Source organism: Natator depressus, chromosome 28 (genome assembly GCF_965152275.1).
Source record: "Natator depressus isolate rNatDep1 chromosome 28, rNatDep2.hap1, whole genome shotgun sequence".
In the NCBI taxonomy this organism is placed as follows: domain Eukaryota; kingdom Metazoa; phylum Chordata; order Testudines; family Cheloniidae; genus Natator; species Natator depressus.
Genome location: NC_134261.1, coordinates 12,200,963 through 12,221,235, shown reverse-complemented (window position 1 = coordinate 12,221,235; position 20,273 = coordinate 12,200,963). Strand labels below are relative to the sequence as shown.

General features: G+C 51.7%; 1 protein-coding gene across 1 annotated transcript in view; it reads right to left on the bottom strand.

Moving 5' to 3' along the window:
- Nucleotides 1–3,885: 3,885 nt before the first annotated feature.
- LOC141978940 (uncharacterized) overlaps nt 3,886–20,273 on the bottom strand; it is a 44,046-nt gene continuing 27,658 nt past the window's right edge. The window contains 2 exon segments of the mRNA XM_074941341.1: nt 3,886–4,360; nt 4,362–5,369. Of these exon segments, the coding sequence (XP_074797442.1) occupies nt 4,201–4,360; nt 4,362–5,369 (1,168 nt within the window). The 3' untranslated portion in view covers nt 3,886–4,200.

Here is a 20,273-nt window from a genome sequence, read left to right as displayed (position 1 = left end):
TGCAGAGAGGTAGACGACATGAAAATGAAAGAGTCAAGTGAAATTCCAGAGCAGGTGACATCTGATGACTCAGAATCAGGGCAAGAGATTCTCCCATCATGTTCTTCACTGATCCATTCAAACCTGCTTCACTCAGCACTGTCATTATTGAGTTATGTTATTTCGCAAAGTTTTGGCATCCTCATATAGGGAGAAAAAACAGCCAAACTTCCCAGAAGTGGCTTTACCAATAGATGGAAACTGGGATTTAAACTCCAAACGATCCCACTGTATGGGGAGATTTTGATGGATCAGTACCAATAGTGAAAAATTGATGATCATACGTGTTGCTAACAGCAGCCAAAACTTGTGGGCCTTCTTGAGGGAGTGCAGCTTAGCAGAGAATCATACAGTCATAGAATATCAGGGTTGGAAGGGACCTCAGGAGGTATCTAGTCCAACCCCCTGCTCAAAGCAGGACCAACCTCAACTAAATCATCCCAGCCAGGGCTTTGTCAAGCCTGACCTTAAAAACCTCAAAGGAAGGAGATTCCACCACCTCCCTAGGGAACCCATTCCATGCATGACTAAGCCAGGAAGGAAGGGAGCCTCTGGCTCAAACTTTGCCTGCACCTACGTCCCTCCCTGATGAAATCTCTGTTGGATGTGCTGGGGCCTGTGTTTTAGGAGAAAAGCAAGAGGCCTGTCTACATTTGCTGTCTCAGAGGTGTCCGTCAGGGCCTCAAGACATGCAAAATTTACAGGAACACATCTGGCTAATTAGCAAGCAGAGAAAACCTCTCACTTAGCTTTTGAAATGGCTTACCGAACATGGTTTGGTTTTTTTTTGCTTGATATGTCATTGTCTACCAACAAGGATAAAGAAGCGGTGAGAGGTTTGGACTCTTCGGGATCTCTTCATGGATACAATTTAGGATTCCCAAGGGCAGCTGAAAGATGGGCCAATGCACCGCCTGAGAGCCACACCACACTTTGGTAACTATCGAGGGTTGGGGGTGTTTTCCTCGCATGTTGCAGATGTGTGTAAGTGCTTGAGACTCAATAAAATAAAGCTTTAACTGAGACCACTCTTGTATTGTATTGTTTGTGCCAGCAAGCTATTGGTTGGGTGGCCATCTCTCCACGGATTTATTTCCTGACACCACCTGGCACAGAGTAAAGTTACCAAGAGCTTTGGGTTGAAAGAACCCCGGGTTACAACACTCTGTTTTCGATCCATTTGAATTCCCCTTTGAAACTTTCATCAACTTCAAGCATATAAAAGGTTGTTTGAATGAGCAGGGAGAAAAATTCTTCTTCTTAACCTCTGAGGACAGGACAAGAAGCAATGGACTTAAATTGCAGCAAGGGCAGTTCAGGGTGGACATGAGGAAAAACTTCCTAACTGTTAAGCACTGGAATAAACTGCCGAGGGAGGTTGTGGAATCTCCACCATTGGAGATTTTTAAGAGCAGGTTAGACAAACACCTGTCAGGGATGGTCTAGATAATACTTAGTCCTGCCATGAGTGCAGGGGACTGGACTAGAGGGACCTCTTGAGGTCCCTTCCAGTTCTATGAATCTATGATCTCCAGCCCTAGTGACACTGAGCAGCCCTCAAGTGGTGAAAGAGCAGGTTAAGAACTATTTAGAAAAGCTGGCCATGCAGAAGCCCATGGGTCTGGATCTAATGCATGCAAGGGTGCTGAGGGAGTTGGCTCATGTGATTGCAGAGCTATTGAGCACAATCTTTGAAAACTCGTGGCAATCAGGGGAGGTCCTGGACGATTGGAAAAAGAGAAATATAGTGCCCATCTTTAAAAAATAGAAGAACAACAATCTGGGGAACTACAGACCAGTCTGCCTCACCTCAGTCCCTGGAAAAATCATGGAGCAGGTCCTCAAGGAAACCATTTGGAAGCACTTGGAGGAGAGGAAAGTGATCAGGAACAGTCAGCATGGATTCACCAAGGGCAAGTCATGCCTGACCAACCTGATTGCCTTCTGTGGTGAGATAACTGGCTCTGTGGATATGGGAAAAATGGTGGACATGATAGATCTTGACTTTAGCAAAGCTTTTGATACGGTCTCCCACAGTATTCTTGCCAGCAAGTTAAAAAAGTATGGATTGGATGAATGGACTATAAGGTAGATAGAAAGCTGGCTAAATCGTTGGACTCAACGGGTAGTGATCAATGGCTCCATGTTTAGTTGGCAGCCAGTATCAAGCGGAGTGCCCCAGGGGTCAGTTTTGTTCAATATCTTCATTAATGATCTGGAGGATGGTGTGGATTGCATCCTCAGCAAGTTCGCAGATGACACTAAGCTGGGGGAGAGGTAGATACGCTGGAGGGTAGAGATAGGGTCCAGAGTGACCTAGACAAATTGGAGGATTGGGCCAAAAGAAATCTGAGGAGGTCCAACAAGGACAAGTGCAGAGTCCTGCCCTTAGGATGGAAGAATCCCATGCACCGCTACAGACTAGGGACCGAATGGCTCGGCAGCAGTTCTGCAGAAAAGGACCTAGGGGTTAAAGTGGATGAGAAGCTGGATATGAGTCAGCAGTGTGCCCTTGTTGCCAAGAAGGCTAATGGCCTATTGGGCTGCATTAGTAGGAGCACTGCCAACCGATCGAAGGAAGTGATTATTTCACTCTATTTGGCACTGGTGAGGCCAAATTTGGTCCCCCCACTACAGACGGGATGTGGACAAATTGGACAGAGTCCAGCAGAGGGCAATGAAAATGATTAGGGGGCTGGGGCACTTGGCTTATGAGGAGAGGCTGAGGGAACTGGGCTTGTTTAGTCTGCGGAAGAGAAGAGTGAGGGGGGATTTGATAGCAGCCTTCAACTCCCTGAAAGGGGGTTCCAAAGAGGATGGAGCTCGGCTGTTCTCAGTGGTGGCAGATGACAGAACAAGGAGTAATGGTCTCAAGTTGCAGTGGGGGAGGTCTAGGTTGGATATTAGGAAAAACTTTTTCACTAGGAGGGTGGTGAAGCACTGGAATGGGTTACCTAGGGAGGTGGTGGAATCTCCATCCTTAGCAGTTTTTACGGCCCGGCTTGACAAAGCCCTGGCTGGGATGATTTAGTTGGGGTTGGTCCTGCTTTGAGCAGGGGGTTGGACTAGATGACCTCCTGAGGTCTCTTCCAACCCTAATCTTCTATGATTGTATGATTCCATAAAGAAGATAACCTCTGCATGGCTGAGACGGAAGGTTAGAGTTCTGGAGTGATGGGGAAGGAGGGGATCCCTCCGACACATCCCATATCCTTTTCTTCCCACCCCACTCCTGCTTTTTGTTATATTAACATTTATTTTAAATGAGAAAAACGGAAGGAAAAACAACTACAGTTCAGCGCAACCCTGGGCATTGTGAGAACGGGGAATGAGACAATCTCTCCTCAGACGGGTACGCGGTGACTCGAACAACAACTTGGCAGTGGTAGGAAGGGTAAAAATGTGATTCTCCAGGTTTGTTTAGACTAGAAAATGTGATGGAGGTTAGGTCAGGTCAGGAGGAAATGTTCTAGATCACCCCAGCCAGTATACATGGCTTTACAGGAAGAATTGTTGTTTTTTTACATAAGAAAAGCGAAGGCAAACTAGCTAACTCCATGGAAATCATGGTGATCAGGGCCAAGTAAATTTTACCTCCATTTAGCTAGCTGAGGTCATACCTATGTCCTCCACCTGAGGAGATAGACATTCCTGGACATTCCTGATAGGAAGGACACATACTTCTAAGACTCATGGGACAATGGGGTTGATAGAAAGGACCATGGGATTCAACCCAAAAGAAGAAAAGGAGGACTTGTGGCACCTTAGAGGCTAACAAATTTTATTTGAGCATAAACTTTCGTGAGCTACAGCTCACAAAAGCTTATGCTCAAATAAATTGGTTAGTCTCAAAGGTGCCACAAGTCCTCCTTTTCTTTTTGAGGATACAGATTAACACGGCTGCTACTCTGAAACCCAAAGAAGGTTGAGCTGCAAGAGGCAAAAGTGGGCCACTCACCTGGGGGAGCTGAGGGACTATGGTGACGCAAACGGTGCAAGCTGCATTTAAAGTCACCATGTCGGAAACAGCAAAAGACTTAAAAAAAGTTTGACAGTTCTAGACAAGGGTTTCATAGTGTTGTTCCCCCTTACAGTTTCTCTGATGACAGATGAGTTCTGAGTGAAGCTTTTCCCGCACTCATAACTCTCATAGGGTCTCTCTCATATGTGGATTCTCTGATGCGTAGTAAGGTCTGAGCTCTGTGTGAATCTTTTCCCGCACTCACAGCACTGCGAGGATCTCTCTCTGGTGAGGACTTTCTTATGATAAAAAAGGGCTGAACCCTGAGTAAAGCCATTCCCACACCCACAGCATTCATAAATGCTCTCCTTTATGGGTTCTTTGATGTCTAATAAGGTATGAGCTCTGAGTGAAGCTTTTCCCACACTCACAGCATTCATAGGGTCTCTCTCCCACATGGATTCTCTGGTGTGTAATAAGGCTTGAGATTTGAGTGAAGCTTTTCCCGCACTCGCAGCATTCATAAGGTCTCTCCCCCGTGTGGATTCTCTCATGTCTAATAAGGTCTGAGCTCTGAGTGAAGGTTTTCCCACACTCATAGCATTCATAAGGTCTCTCTCCTGTGTGGATTCTCTGATGTTTAAGAAGGGCTGAGCTGTCAATGAAGTTTGTCCCACACTCACAACATTCATAGGGTCTCTCCCCTGTATGTATTCTCTGATGAGTAATAAGGTTTGAGCTCCTCGTGAAGCTTTTCCCGCACTCACAGCATACGTAGGGTCTCTCTCCTGTGTGGATTCTTTGATGTTTAAGAAGGGCTGAGCTGTCCGTGAAGTTTTTCCCACACTCATGGCATTTGTAGGGTCTCTCCCCTGTGTGGATTCTCTGATGCGTAATAAGGTTTGAGCGCCTAGTAAAACTTTTCCTGCACTCAGAGCATGCATAGGGTCTCTCCCCTGTATGGATTCTCTGATGTGTAAGAAGGCTTGCTTGCTGAGTGAAGCTTTTCCCGCACTCACAGCATTTATAGGGTCTCTCTACCACGTGGATCCTTTGATGTTTAAGAAGGGCTGAACTGTCAGTGAAGTTTGTCCCACACTCACTGCATTCATAGGGTCTCTCTCCTGTGTGGATTCTCTGATGCGTAAAAAGGTTTGATCTCCGAGTGAAGCGTTTCCCACACTCGCAGCATTCATAGGGTCTCTCCCCTGTGTGAATTCTCTGATGCGTAATAAGTTTTAAGCTCTGAGTGAAACTTTTCCCACATTCGCTGCATTCATAGGGTCTCTCTTTCATGTGAATTATCTCATGTCTAACAAGGCCTGAGTGGTAACTGAAATGTTTCCCGCACTCAGTGCATGTATTTTTTCTCTTTTCTGTGAGTATTTTCTGCTGGATTACTGTTTCTTTGAGGTCCTTCTGAGTTCCCCACCTATTCATGGGTTTACGTACATTCTCCCCTTTCTGGTTTCCCCGTTCGCTCTCCGGTGTCTCCTGACTCTGACAGGCTTTTCGCTGCTCATTACTCCTGAACACTTTCCCTTTGGATCTTTGTGATAATACCCCATTTGGTTCCACTTGCTCAGCGTCTTCATGCTGGGGTTTCTGCTCCTTGTTCTTACTCACCGTCCCATCACCTGTTGGGATACAGAGAGAAGCCTCAGGAAAAGGGAAGGGCAAACCAAAATAAGAGCTAGAGTGAGAGAAAATAAAAATCGGGATCTGAATTCCCCCAAACTCTTCCCTTCTATGGGAGAGAGGAAGGGATCAATTCTGCCTCAACATCCCACCCAAGCTCTCAATGGGAAGGGAGGGAGGTACTGCCAGGTGTCAGTCAGAATCAGTAGGAGGGCATGAGTGATATGAGGCATGAGTCACCTGCTGAGGAGACTCCTGAACTTAGAAAGCTCTCATGGTCTTTGTGTGGAATCCCAGCTCTTTCCTCCAGACACTTACAGATTCTGAGTTTGTTTAATGTCTCCTCACCAGTGTAGGGAACTCTAAGGATCTCTCTTTCCTTTGACCTCTGGGGCCCAAAACTCTTCCCCTTGTTCCAGGTGGGAAATGATAGCAAGTTTGTAAATTGGAAAGAAAGGGGAGATCAGCTGAATGTATAGGTTTATATATAAGTTCAACCACAGTCCATTGTAGACCAGTAAAACCCCAGGGTCAGCTCACCAGGTACCCAAAGGTACACAACACTCTGCAGGGACGGAGCCGGTAGGAAGCCTCACCAACCCCCCCTGGTAACAGCAGCCCCCACTTCCCTAGCCCCCGGACTGGCCCCCCAGCCAAGTTTTTGTCACGGCGGGTATTTTTAGTAAATGACATGGACAGGTCACGGGCCTGTGAATTTTTGTTTAGGGCCCGTGACCTGTGCAGAACTTTTACTAAAACGGAGCCTTAGTTATTATCAAAGAGGCTCCTAAAACATAAAGAAGGTAAAACCATGTGCCGGAAAGTGAAGATGCCAGAGAGAGGGCAAGTCCCCCTAGCACTGCTCCTTGCTGACCGAGCGGTCCAGAGACAATGCGAGAGTCCTGGGGAAGCTGGGAACGGCCAGCATGGGCTGGTGGGGTTCGGTGGAGTCAGGAACAGGAAGGGCAGGGAGATCACTGAATGCAGGATCTCAGCAGCATTAGGTGTCAGGAAATCACATTTTGCAGAATTAGGGAATCTAGTGAGTCGGATGTAACGGGTGGGAGTATGAACATCCCTGGGTGTGGAGATGTGACGGGGCGTACAGGCCCTGCACTGGACAAGAAGGGGTTAACCCCACACGCTGGGCAGAGAAAGCCACGCCCCCTCGCCCCTGCTGGGCATGCTCCAAGTGCTGTCTCAGTATAAAAGGGAGCCGCCCAGCTCATTCCAGGCTGACCGTGGGAGAGGCGGGACACACGCCGCTGGCTCCCAGCCCAGGGAACAGCCAAAGCCCCAGACTGCAGGAGCTGGAGACACTGAGACCTAGGCAGACACCTGGATCCCTGCGGATGCCCCTGTGGAGGCCAGAGTCACTGGGGTAGCGCAGCCTGGGGACCCCAGAGACCCTGAAGACGTCACGGACACGGCATCAGGGGATACAGGAGGAAGAAGCCCAGGGGAGCCAGGCAGTGGACCCAGTTAGTGACCCAGCTTTTGTGTTTCAGCTGGATCCCTGCCAACTCCGTGGCACGGATGCTTGCCACTACCAGGGCCCTGGACGGGGACCCGGTGGAAAGGGAGAGCCCCGGTCCCCCTACCCTGGCCACCACCCCCTCCTTGGTGGTGGCCCACTTCCCTGACTCTGGCCAATAAGCTGCATAGCCCTGCTGAGGGGGGCTGTTTTATGGACTCTGACCACCAGGCCATACAGCCCAAGGGAGAGGGAAATTGAATTGATTCTGGCCACTAGGCCCTCCAGTCTGAGTGAGAGGGTGCCCATATTGACTCTGGCCATTGGGCCGTACTGCCCTGAGGCGAAGGGCAGGCAGGTGGACTTAACTGGGGGGCAGTTAAAGATGGACGGGGTGTACAGGGCCTGCGACGCATAATGGAGAACGCGGGCGCCGGTCGGCTCCCACTGAAAGGCCCCGTAGGCGAGACAGCTGATGAGTTGACGACCCCTCTGTCCTGACTAGCAGTCACTCTGACCCGAGAAGGAGATGGGCAAGTTCCTGAAACGGCTGCTGGAAACCCCCCAGCAGCAGGTGACCAATTACAGCAGCCCAGCAACAACAGATGATACAGGAGCTGGCCGCACAACACCAGGTGCGACAAGAACAGTTGGTCCAGCAGGTGCAACCCACAAGATCACCTGCCCCTGCCACAGCTGGGCTGCCAGAAGGGACCCCACCTGTCGGCCTCCCAATAAACCTCACAAAGGTGGGGCCTGGCAATGACCTGGAGGCGTTTCTGGTGACTTTTGAGCAGGTGGCTACCATGGCCCCTGGGCCACCCTCCTGGCCTTATACCTGATGGGACCGGCCCACGCGGCATCCCGGAATCTGGACCGGAAGACGTTCTGAGCTACGAGAAGGAGAAAGCAGCCATCTTGGATCAAACCGGCATCAATCCCGAAACTTTCCGCCGAGAACCATAGCCCACGAAATGGTCCGGGGCCCAGGTGGCAGAAGCCATCACTTTAGAAGAGTTCACCCAAATCCTCCCCGGTGTGCGTGGGGGAAGGAGGGGATGCAGCAACGTCGGCCAGCGACATTGGCCGAGACCGTCAAGTTGATGGAAGGCTATTTGGCAGCCTAGGGGGGCAAAACCGTGACCCTGTACACCCGAGAGCCTGGGCAAGAGGGATGGCCCAGCAGGGAGTTGAGGGGGGACGCAGTTGCCCCAACCAGGGGACCCACAACGCGTGCCCCTGATGCTACCTGCTAATCCAAACCCCAACCGAAGATGGCCAGCCAGCCGACCTACAGCCCAGAGAGAGGAGGATCTGTTAGGGGGGCCAGCCCTGACAAAAGGCAGACCTGGGGACCAAGAGGAACCAAGATCGCTGCTATGAGTGTGGCCAGGCACTTTTGGTGAGATTGCCCCTATATGGACTGTAGTTATGGGCAGGTGTGCATAGCCAGCCCTTAGGCCCGGAAAAGTGGTCCAGAGAAACTCCTGACCCCCATACGAGTCGACGGGATCTCCACAACAGCCTTGGTAGACTGGTTGCAGCCAGACACTTATCCGGGCCAGCCCGGTACCAAACCTAGACTGGCAGGGACTGAGACACATCTCTAGTATATCCACGGGGACATATGGCCATATTCGACCGTGTGGGTAAGTCTGGAAACTAGCCACCATGACTCGGTTCTCCAGGTGGGTGCAGCCCCCCAAATTGGCCTATCCTGTGGTCCTGGGACAGGACTGGCTGGGGATCCAGGAGATCCTACGTGAATACGGTTGTCGACCAGCAGAAGAGGGGAAGAAAGGGCTAGCAAGGTGGGGATTACTTGGGCACCGATCAGAGCCTGACCCAGAAGAGTGGCCATCCAACCCCACCGAGACTTAAGGTGACCCATACCCTGATGCGGAGACCCCCCATGAAGGATGCCCAGGCAGAGCTGGAGCGCAACGGGGACTCATCAGGGAACAGAGGGAGGACCCCACCTTGAGCCGAGCCTGGGAGCAGGTTACGAACCCAAACCGACGGGCGAGTGGAGAGGTTTAATGGACCCCTCAAGGTGATGCTGCGTAAGTTGGTGGGAAAACAACCCTGGGCACTGGGACACGTTACTCCCAGCCTGGCTGTTTGCCATACGGGCTGTTCTCCACGCCTCGACTGGGTTCTCCCCCTTCGAACGTCTCTACGGGAGGCAACCCCGGGGCGTCCCTTTTTCCTTCTCCAAAATAAACACTGCTAGGGTTTGAAGATGCCTGTTTTGTCACTCTACAACACTGACCCCAGACGGACGAAGGTATCTGCACTCAGCCTGATTTGCTGGGCAAGCGAGGTTCATACGTAAGTTACTGTCGCCCAGGGCCCTTTGTCGGTCGCGGTAAAATTGCAGAATTCCACTGCAGGAGAGGGAAGAGCCTGCGGCCTGAGAGCTGAGGGGGGGCACTCAGAGAGACCCGGAAGGGGACAGGGTGCAGCTAGCCCGGTCACTCGTTATGAGACCCACTCCCCTTCCTCCCACTGGTCTCACCCCTCTCCACCTCCTGGGACTCCAGAAGCCATTGCTCCCGGTGTTCTCGCTTCCGCTCTCAGTCCCTGCAGGCTTCTTCGCTACCTGTTCCCCAAAATTTCCTGTTTCCCAACCACTTTCCCCCACTGTCCTGAGCGATCTCTGCTTCCGACTCCAACAGCGCAGAAGTAAGGGTGGCAATACACCAGATACCAGGCCACCCTTCGTTCGGGGCTGCCGATGGGGACAGCGCAGCCTTCAGAGCTGGGCTCCCGGCCAGCAGCCGCCATTCTCTGGACGCCCGGATCTGAAGGCAAAAACCAGAGAGAACGGCCAAGTTACAAGAAAATTTGTCACATCCTGTGATTTGGGAAAAAAAAAAAAAAAAATTTAACTTTGAAATGCTTTAAAGAAGAACCGATCTGTCTGCACATTGTAAAAGATGCCACTTGATAGAGCAGAGAAGTTCTATCGGGCTGGTTTAATACAATGCCATGAGAGAGAGGATCCTTTATAGGTCAGCTTTCCTTCGGGCTGGGCTGTTACTGCTTTCAAATAACTCTGCAAACACACAGAATAAAAACTTAGTTCACCCATTTCGTTTTTGTATTTGTAAATTAAAAAAAACCAAACCACCAGGAGTAAGTCATTTAAAAGAGAAGTACGCTCTTTCACATATTCCAGTAAAACGTGATGGACACTGCGTCATCTGCTCCTGGAATTTCCACTGTCCATAACTGTAAAAATTGGAGTCTCACGAGATGAAGGCTTAAAAAACCAGTCAAACAGAACACAGACCACACTGAGCTTGCTTCGCCGGGGGTTCTGTTGTTATAACTGCATAACTTAGCAACTTCTACGTCAGCTACAGAATAAAAAGCAAGAATGTAAATACATAAACAAGTGCAAAATTCTGGACTTGGAAAACACGGTTAAATCGCCGACAACGTCTTTACAAGAATCATCACTTGATTAGGCTAATCAAAACTGCGAAAGTTGATGCCAGTGCTTATTCTGAAAAAAAAATTCCCTGTATTAGGAATTAATTTGTCGGGAACCTGTACATTCTAGCTTTAACACACGTAGAAGATCAGGGTTGGAAGAGACCTCAGGAGGCCATCTAGTGCAAGTCCCTGCTCAAAGCAGGACCAAGCCCCCACTAAATCAGCCCATCTGCAATGTCTGTCTCAGAACTGGCAAAAAACCACGCTTTCTCTCTCACAACACGTGCGGTGTATAGACAACAGGAGCCTGGCCTGGTGATTTTACTTCAGGATACAGAGACTGAAGTATGGAAGAACATAGAAGTGTTCTTTATTCCTCCCGACCAGCAGCAAATCTTGGAAAGGTTGGCAGACAAATCTACACCAATGTAGAGCGGCTCCAAAACTCTGAACTGCCGAACCACAGCAGGAGCGGGGGATGGATCCTTGCAACCTTCATGAGTTCAAAGCGGCTATTGCGGCCCGCCAAGCTCCCCGTGGGGCCCTCCCCCCTCGGACCCTCCCCAGCGCGCTGTGTCCCTAGCCTACCTCCAGGCCAGGGGTGGCCAAACTATGGCCCCGGGCCGGATCCGGCCCCTCAGGGCTTTGGATCCAGCCCGCGGATTTGCCAACCCCGTGGTGCTGAGGGCCCCGCACTGACCCCGGGGGGAAGGGGAGCAGAGAACTCCATGAACGGGGACCCGCGGGAGCTTCGGGGGAGCTACCCATAGGCAAGAACAGCTCATGGAGTGCTCTGCTCCCCATCCCCCTGGGGCCACCGGGACAGGGTGCCCACTGCTTCCCGGAGCACAGTGGCACGGGGCCGGGGCCAGGGCACGCAGGGAGCCTACCCTGGCCCCGGCGCGCACCCCTGCCACCCCGGAGCCGCTCAAGGTAAGCGGCGCAGGGCCGGAACCCGAACCCCTCCTGCAGCCCGCACCCCAACTCCCTGCCCTGAGCCCCCTGCTGCACCCCAACCCCCTGCCGCATCCCGCACTCCCTTCTGCACCCCAACCCCCTGCCCTGAGCCCCCTGCCGCACCCCGCACTCCTTCCTGCACCCCAACCCCTTGCCCTGAGCCCCCTGCTGCACCCCAACCCCCTGCCGCATCCCGCACTCCCTTCTGCACCCCAACCCCTTGCCCTGAGCCCCCTGCTGCACCCCAACCCCCTGCCGCATCCCGCACTCCCTTCTGCACCCCAACCCCCTGCCCTGAGCCCCCTGCCGCATCCCGCACTCCCTTCTGCACCCCAACCCCCTGCCCTGAGCCCCCTGCTGCACCCCGCACTCCTTCCTGCACCCCAACCCCCTGCCCTGAGCCCCCTGCTGCACCCCGCACTCCTTCCTGCACCCCAACCCCCTGCCCTGAGCCCCCTGCTGCACCCGGAGGGCAGGGGCAGAGTGGGGACTGGGGGGAGGGGTGTGATGCGGCCCTCGGGCCAACGTACGAATCCTCATGTGGCCCTCCTGGTGATTCGAGTTTGAGACCCCTGCCTTACATGGATCAAATCTTTGGCTCCTGTAGTCAGGTTTCTGCATGCTCCCAAAAATAACGTAAGGGAAGGCGCGAACCCTGGCAGACGGAAGGGGAGATGGACCCCATCTTGGGCTAGTGCAGAGAAGCAGAGAGTGGAGCCACTGATAAAACTGAGGGTGATTTTCAGCTGAGACGTATGTCTGAAATTATTTGTAAAAGACAAAATAATAATCATGAATAATCCCTTCTGAGCCCCTGAACCCCTTCTGCACCCACATGGGGAAACTGCCCTAGATGCATGGAGCACCTGGCATTGCTGCTTGCCCCCCCCAAGCCCCCCAGAGCCCCCTAGGAGGGCACAGAGGAATGTTTGGGGGCGGGGGGATGCACTCTGCGCATCACCGCTCACCCCTCTGAACGTTCCTCCATGCGGACAAAGCAGGGACAAATCCGGGCGCCTTCCCATGCATCACCTCTGTGAGTTTGGGGGGGGGGCAACACCCCCTATGTCCCCCCAACTCTGCCCATTCACTGCACTCCCCACTGTCACTCACCGCTCTGGGCGCCCCTCTGCCCATTGGCATCATGCCCCTCTTCTACCACCCGGGCGGGCACCCGTGTCGCCAACACCTAAAGCCGGCCCTGTCTGTTTATAACCTAGTCCCTCTGTCCCGAGATGGTCCCTTGGCTCACGGTCATCACAAACCGATGCCCGGTCGTTGTGTCTCTCCAGGGCACTCCATTCATATATGGACAGTTCCTTATAGCATATCCCTGCCAACCTGGGCAGGCCTACCTTACTCCAACAGACATTAATTCCCCGGTCCCAGAAGAGGAATTAACGCCTTCACCCCCAGTGGGTAACAAAGCAAAACGAGAGAGGAAACTGAGTCATACCTATTGTTCATGACAAAAGAATAATAATTAAGAATGCCCACATTCTCCACAGGGAGATACGGGCAAAGTGAAGGGCTAGGATGATAAATCGTAAAATCCAGTCTGAAAAGGACATCAAGAGGGCATCTCGTCCGACAACCCTGAGGCAAGGTGAGGATGTAGTTCCCCGGATTCTCCTCCTTCCCTTTTCCCCCCTAAAATACAACCCCCGCCCCTTAAAAAAGTTCTAAAAAACTTTGAACTACGGTTCTAATTATCTGACTGATCTCAATCACTTGCCACGTCTCTCACACGCCACCCCACGGCCGCGACGGGGAGGCAGCGTCGCAAAAGTGAATAACTGAGGAGTTTGGCACGCGGAAAAGCGAGGAGTCAGCGATTGAAAGGCACGCGACGTGTGCATGAAAAGCCGCGAGGCCGAGGCTTCTCTGATTAGCCACAATATTTCCAGTCATCTACGATCACGATAATGGTTTGGACCGAGAGAACAGACTGGGGCCATTGAACTTGGGGATAGACATTTCAGCCCTGCCACCGATATCTTTCAGGCACTGTGCATTCGGCATTTCGCTTGCGTCCCGCAGGAGTTCCTCTTGGAAGTTTTTGCCCTCGGATACCAACATTTCTGGGTTCAGAGCAATATTTTAAAAGTCCTTGAAAACACATGCGCAGACTCTGACATGATCTGCTCTCATCCCTCTGTTGATAAGGGCTGTGGAAAATCCCTCTCCCCCCATCCAACATGTCTATTCTGGCAAAAGCTCGAGTGTAGACACAGGTATAATAGCAAAAGCAACAATTAAAAAAAAAAATCAAGGAAATTAAATGCCCATAAACTATGTTCAAGGAAAGTCAAGTTGCCCAGTGTGGTCTCATGCCTTTCACCATAGGGACAAGGCTAAACGTAGACTTCGGGAAACCAGACAATGAAGAGCTCAAGTACATACCACCCTCACAGTGTAACCTTAACTCTGACCGCCCCCGCTCCCGTCCACACACACACAACTCCTGAGAGTAAGAGCCACTGGGAATGGTTTTGTAAGTGTGGTGCAAAGGTTAACAAATGACCACACGAACTGGAGACTTCTTTTCCTGAAGGATGTCAAGATGGGAGGATGATTTAGTCATACACAAGGTAGTCAGCTCAGTATAGCCGTGACCGGGTGAAATTCGATGGCCTGTTATACAGGTCAGACTAGATGCCCGATCGTCTCTTCCGGCACTCAGATCTATCAATCTACAATAGATACGAGGAAGGACTAAGAGAACATGCCACTGTTTGTGTTGCGTTCACAGACGGGAATCCCAGCGTTTATCGGCATGCCCTCCGGCTGCGTGCACGGGGTCAGCCGTAGCTGTAATCGGATGGGGGAGGGAGCAGTTGGGGCAGCTTGGCGGAGCTGGGACTGTGGTATGGAGGGAGGTGCGGGTGACCCCGGAGGGACCGGGTCTGCCCCATGGCCATGCTGAGTGTAGTAGATTGTGTCAGGATAGGTCTGGGGGCACGCATGCTCGTGCTCTGCAGTGCGAGGGGTAAGTGAAGATGACGACTCCGGAGGATTCCTGCCGGAGAGGGTAAAGGGGTGGCCTCATTCTGCACACCTGAGCCGGTTCCCGTGGAGTAGAGTCAGGGTTTGAGTGCAGGCCAGGGGCAGGCAGCTTCTGTTTGCTATGACAGAAAGAAACCCAAATATCTTTGGAGCAAAAGGTAAGGGTTAGACTTTGTGCGGTACTGCTCCTGGGCTCCGTTCCCGGAGCGGTCGGTAGCAGGGGAGGGCAGAGGGCGAGTGTGTGCGTCCCTGGCAGGTCGGGGCGATGCTGAAACTGGGCAGAGTTAAGGTGGCATTGTGAGGGCGACGTGAACCGTAACCCTGCATTTCCCCTGCCAAGAACCGAGGGGACGGGAATCCTTACCCAGCGAGGTCACGTTCTCACAGGTCTCCAGCATGACGTCTCTGCAGAGGGCTCTCTGAGCAGGGTCCAGCAGAGCCCCCTCTTCCCTGGTGAAACACACACCCACCTCCTCGAAGGTCACCGGCCCCTGAAAGAGCAAGAGTCCCACACTCAGGACCTAGTGCCCCACTCACAGCCCCACTATTCATGGGGGAGAGGAGCCAATCAAACGGAAACTCTGGATGGTTTGTTATCAACAGAGGCCCACCCCCACCCCGCTCAGAGCATCCAGGAAACACCAGGGTGAGGGGCGAAGAGAGAGCCCCTCGTCTCTCCCAGCAGATCCATCACACACCTACTAGCCAGAGACGGATACAGGAGATGCTGCCCCGAGCAGGGTCCAGGGAGAGCTCCCTGGTAGGAAGCCCAACACCCTCCTCCTTGTGAGGAGCTGGATATGAGGGAGGGGAATCTCTCCTAAGCCTCCCTGGAGGGTGCCCCCTTCATATCTTGCAGCAGCCAGGGGGTTTGTTTCCCGTTTCACAAATCCCACTAAAACCCCCAGGGTCTGTTCACCGAATCTAAGCCTCAAACTAAACCAGTCCCAGCCTGTTCCCCTCCCTTTCTCCACCTTGTAGGTTTCCTCCCCTTCCCACCTCCAGACACAACTGCCCAGAAGCGCCCACCTCCCACGTATTCACTGCCCCTCTCCTTCCAGCAGGAACCCCCCCCCCCCCGCATCCTCCTGGGGATCCCTTCCTTCCCTGGCTTTGCTGCGGCCCTTTCTCGTCCCTGATCCTTGGTCGCATGGAGCGAGACATTAACCTTACTCTGCAGCACTAAACCCACGGAGACATTTCTAATCCCTCCCAGGGACAGGGTCTGAATCCAACGCTAGGAAAGAGCAGAACCAAAGGAGCCACTCTGGGGGGATTCCCCCCGACACTATCCCCAGGGCAGCATGCAGGGGGAACAGGGAGAGCCAGGGGCTGGTTTTTCCTCTCTCTGCTCCTCACCTTGTTCACAGGAACATGATTGTGCCCAGGGATGGTGCAGCAGGAGTGTCTGGGAATCTGGCAATCCCCCTCACTCATTTCTCCTGACACCCTCTTCAGTCCCTTTCTCTCCCCCACTTTCCTCTCTCCTTCCACCCTCTAGATGGGAGGCGTGGCCACCATCCCATTCTCGGGGGCTTTCTCTCTCCCGCTGCTGGCCCCGCTCTGCATGTGCTGGGAAGAGGGATCCCAGGCAGGAAGACGTGTTACCAAAAGCAAGTTATTGGACGCATTATTGGGAGAAATGGAAGGGCCTGGGTGAAGCAGGTCGGACGAGATGACCTAACGATCCCTTCTGGCCTCAATGGTGGGAGCAGCTCTGGGGCTCACAGACATATAGGGAGTGGAGAGGTCTCTCTCAATCCCTTGGGAGTTTCTGGGTCAGGAGTTCCCGTCAGCAGCGCCTGGGGCTAGTCCCAGCTGGAGAACGTCCCCACCTTGGCAGGGCTTAGGGGGAGCTTTAATGAAGGTCTCTCCCCAGCAAAAGTGTGGTGGACAGCTATTCTCCACTAACACAATGGAAATCTCTATAATTAGGGTAAAGCTCATTAATACTTAGCCCTGCCATGAGTGCAGGGGACTGGACTAGATGGCCTCTCAAGGTCCCTTCCCGTCTTACAATTGTATAAGACACAAGAATAGTGACACGGGTCAGACCAAGGGTCCATCTAGCCCAGTATCCCGTCTTTTGACAGTGGCCGGCTTCAGGGGCAATGAACAGAACAGGACAATGAATGAGTGATCCATCCCCTATCATCCAGCCCCAGCTTCTGGCAATCAGATGGTTAGGGAGACCCAGAACATGGGGTTGCCTCCCTGACCATCTTGGCTAATAGCCACCGAGGGACCTATCCTGCGTGAAATGACGTCATTCATTTTTCGACCCAGTTATACGTTTGGCCTTCAGAACGGCCCCCTAAAAGCCAGTTCCAAAGGTTGACTCTGCATTGTGTGAAGAAGTAATTCCAATTTTCCTTCTTTTCCACTTGCTGCCTCTTAATGTCATCCAACCCCTGCTTCTTGTGTGATGAGAAGGGGTAAACGACACGTCCTTATTTACTTTCTCCACACCAGTCATGACTTTATAGCCCTCTATCTTATCCCCCCTTAGCCGTCTCTTTTCCAAGCTGAAAAGTCCCCGTCTTATTAATCTCTCCTCATATGGAAGCCGTTCCAGACCCCTCATCATTTCTGCGACCCTTCTCTGTTCTTTTTCCAGTTCTAACCTTTTTCCAAGGCGGGGCATGCAGCGTTCAAGGCATTCAAGCTCATTTCCAAGCAGTAAAATCCCAGAGCCAGCTGCGTTAAGCTGCAGGACACTCTGGGATATTTAACTATTCCCAGCTCTGCTGGGAACACACAGCCATGCGCGGGTCACCAAAGGGGCTCCTAAAAACGCCGAGAAGGCCACTCTGGGTCCCCGAAAGTGAACAGTAACCAGAGGGGCAAGTGCCCCGGGTCATCTCACTGAGAGTGAAGATGAGAGGCCTAGCGAGGAGGGGATCAGAGTTTAAAAGGGGACAGCTCAGCTTAGTCTGGGCTGACCACTGACGGGAGCAGATATGTGTTGCAGGTTCCCAATGGGAGGTGACTGAAGCCCCAGGACATGGAAGCCAGCTGGGTTGAGACTCCAGCTGACCGCCCGTGGAGGAAAGACAGTGAAAGACGTCAGACTACCAGTGCTGGAAGGCAGGGTACGAAGCGGGCCAGGGAACGGGACTGGAGTATCGGGTGCCCGAGACTGATTAGAGAACCATTGGTTTCCAGGGACCCGGGGGCTGCGCAGTGGCGATGGGAGAAACGCCTGGTGGTGAAGCACTGGAATGGGTTCCCTAGGGAGGTGGTGGAATCTCCTTCCTTAGATATTTTTAAGGTCAGGCTTGACAAAGCCCTGGCTGGGATGATTTAGTTGGGGATCGGTCCTGCTTTGAGCAGGGGGTTGGACTAGATACCTCCTGAGGTCCCTTCCAACCCTGATCTTCTACGATTTTATGATTAGCAGAATATGGTTTGTCACCACCTGAATAGCCAGGAGATAAAGACACAATAAAACAGTCACTTATCTGCCAGAGAAATGCTCCCGGCAAGCTCCACACCGGTTGATAAATTGTAACTTCATGTAAAGGTCCTATAAACCTCATTCTTGGCCATTACCTATCAGTTTATGTAATTTATTTATTTTTGTGTGCTTTTAAAAAAAATGGCTAAAACAGTATTTCACTGGCCCTGGCTTACCACTGCATAAGAGACCAATTACTTGGATCAGCTGGCAGAAATGTTCTCACGTTGAGGTTAGTCACTGGGTCAGCATAACATTGTCCCTCAACGACAACCGCACTCCCAATTCAGAAGGAAGAGCAGGTGTGAAGCATTAAGTGTCAGCCTGAAGGAGTGAGCCTTTCCCATTTACCGATGGCAAAGGAATTGGCTCTAGGTAAGACGAGTAAAGTTAAGACAAATTCTGATGCTAAACAAGTGTATTTCGGTGGAGCGCCCCTTGGGAAAACGACGGGGTCTGGCTGTTCCCGCGTGAAACCCTCATTAGGGTGAATGTCAGCTGCGCGTACACTTTTGTTGAAATTTACCCAGGAACATAAATGGCCACAGAAAGTCCCCCAGGGCCGCAGAACCATCGCGGTTACATGACGTGAATGGGTACGGTGTGCCAGAATCACAGGGTCTGGGACAGCAACTGCAAAGAGGGTATGTATCTGCTCTGGCCACGGGTTGGGGGGTTTATTCTATACACACACACACACACACCCGCACCATGCCTCAGTTTCCCCATTTCCCAGATGGAAATAATGACCTTGACCTTCCTCTGTAAAACACTTTGAGATTTATAAATGAAAAGCGCTAAATATGGCTGGCTTTTTGAGTTGTGTGTTAAAAGGAAATTAGCCAAACTCGGACGAACGGAAACGTTTTTGTGACCGGTTTGGTCTGACTTCCAATGGCAACAATTCCCTGCTGTGCATTTGAACCTCCCCACGCGGTGTTTGCAAAAGCTTTTTGAGGGCAGGGGGACCTATCTAGGGGCCTGATCCTGCAGAGTATTACCTCATGGAGCGGTTATGCGAGTGGCCTCCTGGAAAGAAGCCGGGGCGGGGGGGACGTCATGCCAAATGAAGGTTTGCCTGAGCCCATGTGTTTGTAAAGTCTGCCCAGCGTGGGCAGTGAACCACACAATGACGGGGTCCAAATTAACTGTTACCACTCGAGAGAGAGATCGCGGAGCCATTGTGGCGAGTTCTCTGCAAACATCCATTCGACGTGCCGCGGCCGTCAAAAAGCGAACAGAAAGTTGGAAATCATTAAGAAAGGGATAGAAAATAGGACAGAAAATATCCTATTGCCTCTCTATAAATCCATGGTACCCCTACATCTTGAATACTGCGGGCAGATGTGGTCGCCCCACCTCAAAAGAGATATATTGGAATTGGGAAAGGTTCAGAAAAAGGGCGACAAAAATGATGAGGGGTCTGGAACAGCTTCCGTATGTGGAGAGATTAATAAGACTGGGACTTTTCAGCTTGGAAAAGAGACGGCTAAGGGGAGATATGATAGAGGTCTATAAAATCATGACTGGTGTGGAGAAAGTAGATAAGGCAGTGTTGTTTGCTACTTCTCATAACACAAGAATGAGGGGTCACCCAATAAAATTATTAGGCAGCAGGTTTAAAACAAAGAAAAGGAAGCATTTCTTCACACAACGCACAGTCAACCTGGGGAACTCCTTGCCAGAGGATGTTGTGAAGGCCAAGACCATAAAAGGGTTCAAAAAAGAACTAGATAAATTCATGGAGGTTAGGTCCATCAATGGCTATTAGCCGGGATGGGCAAGGATGGTGTCCCTGGCCTCTGTTTGCCAGAAGCTGGGAATGGGCGACAGGGGATGGATCACTGGGCGATTCCCTGTTCTGTCCATTCCCTCGGGGGCACCTGGCCCTGGCCACTGTTGGAAGACACTGGGCTAGCTGGGCCTTTGGTCTGACCCAGTAGGGCCGTTCTTATGTTCTTAATGGATCATTGTATGTGTGCGTGAGACTCTGAAGGGGAACTGGACAGTCCTACCTTAATTATCCAAGCCGATCCAGTGTAAAAATATAAACACCATGAAGGTTGAATAATCTATAGGATTTTCAAAGTGCTTTGTACTGTTAATACAAGAGGACGGGAAAAAGGGGAAGATGAGTGTTTTTTTAAAACTATTCTGAGCCTTAGTGTCCTGATTTAAAAAGAAACATTGACTTTGATTTCGAAATTGAGGTGTTATATTTTACACTCAGATGAGACCTTCACAGATGCAGCCCTGTCTGAACATTAAATCACTCAAGCATTTGGCATAAGAGGAAAAGA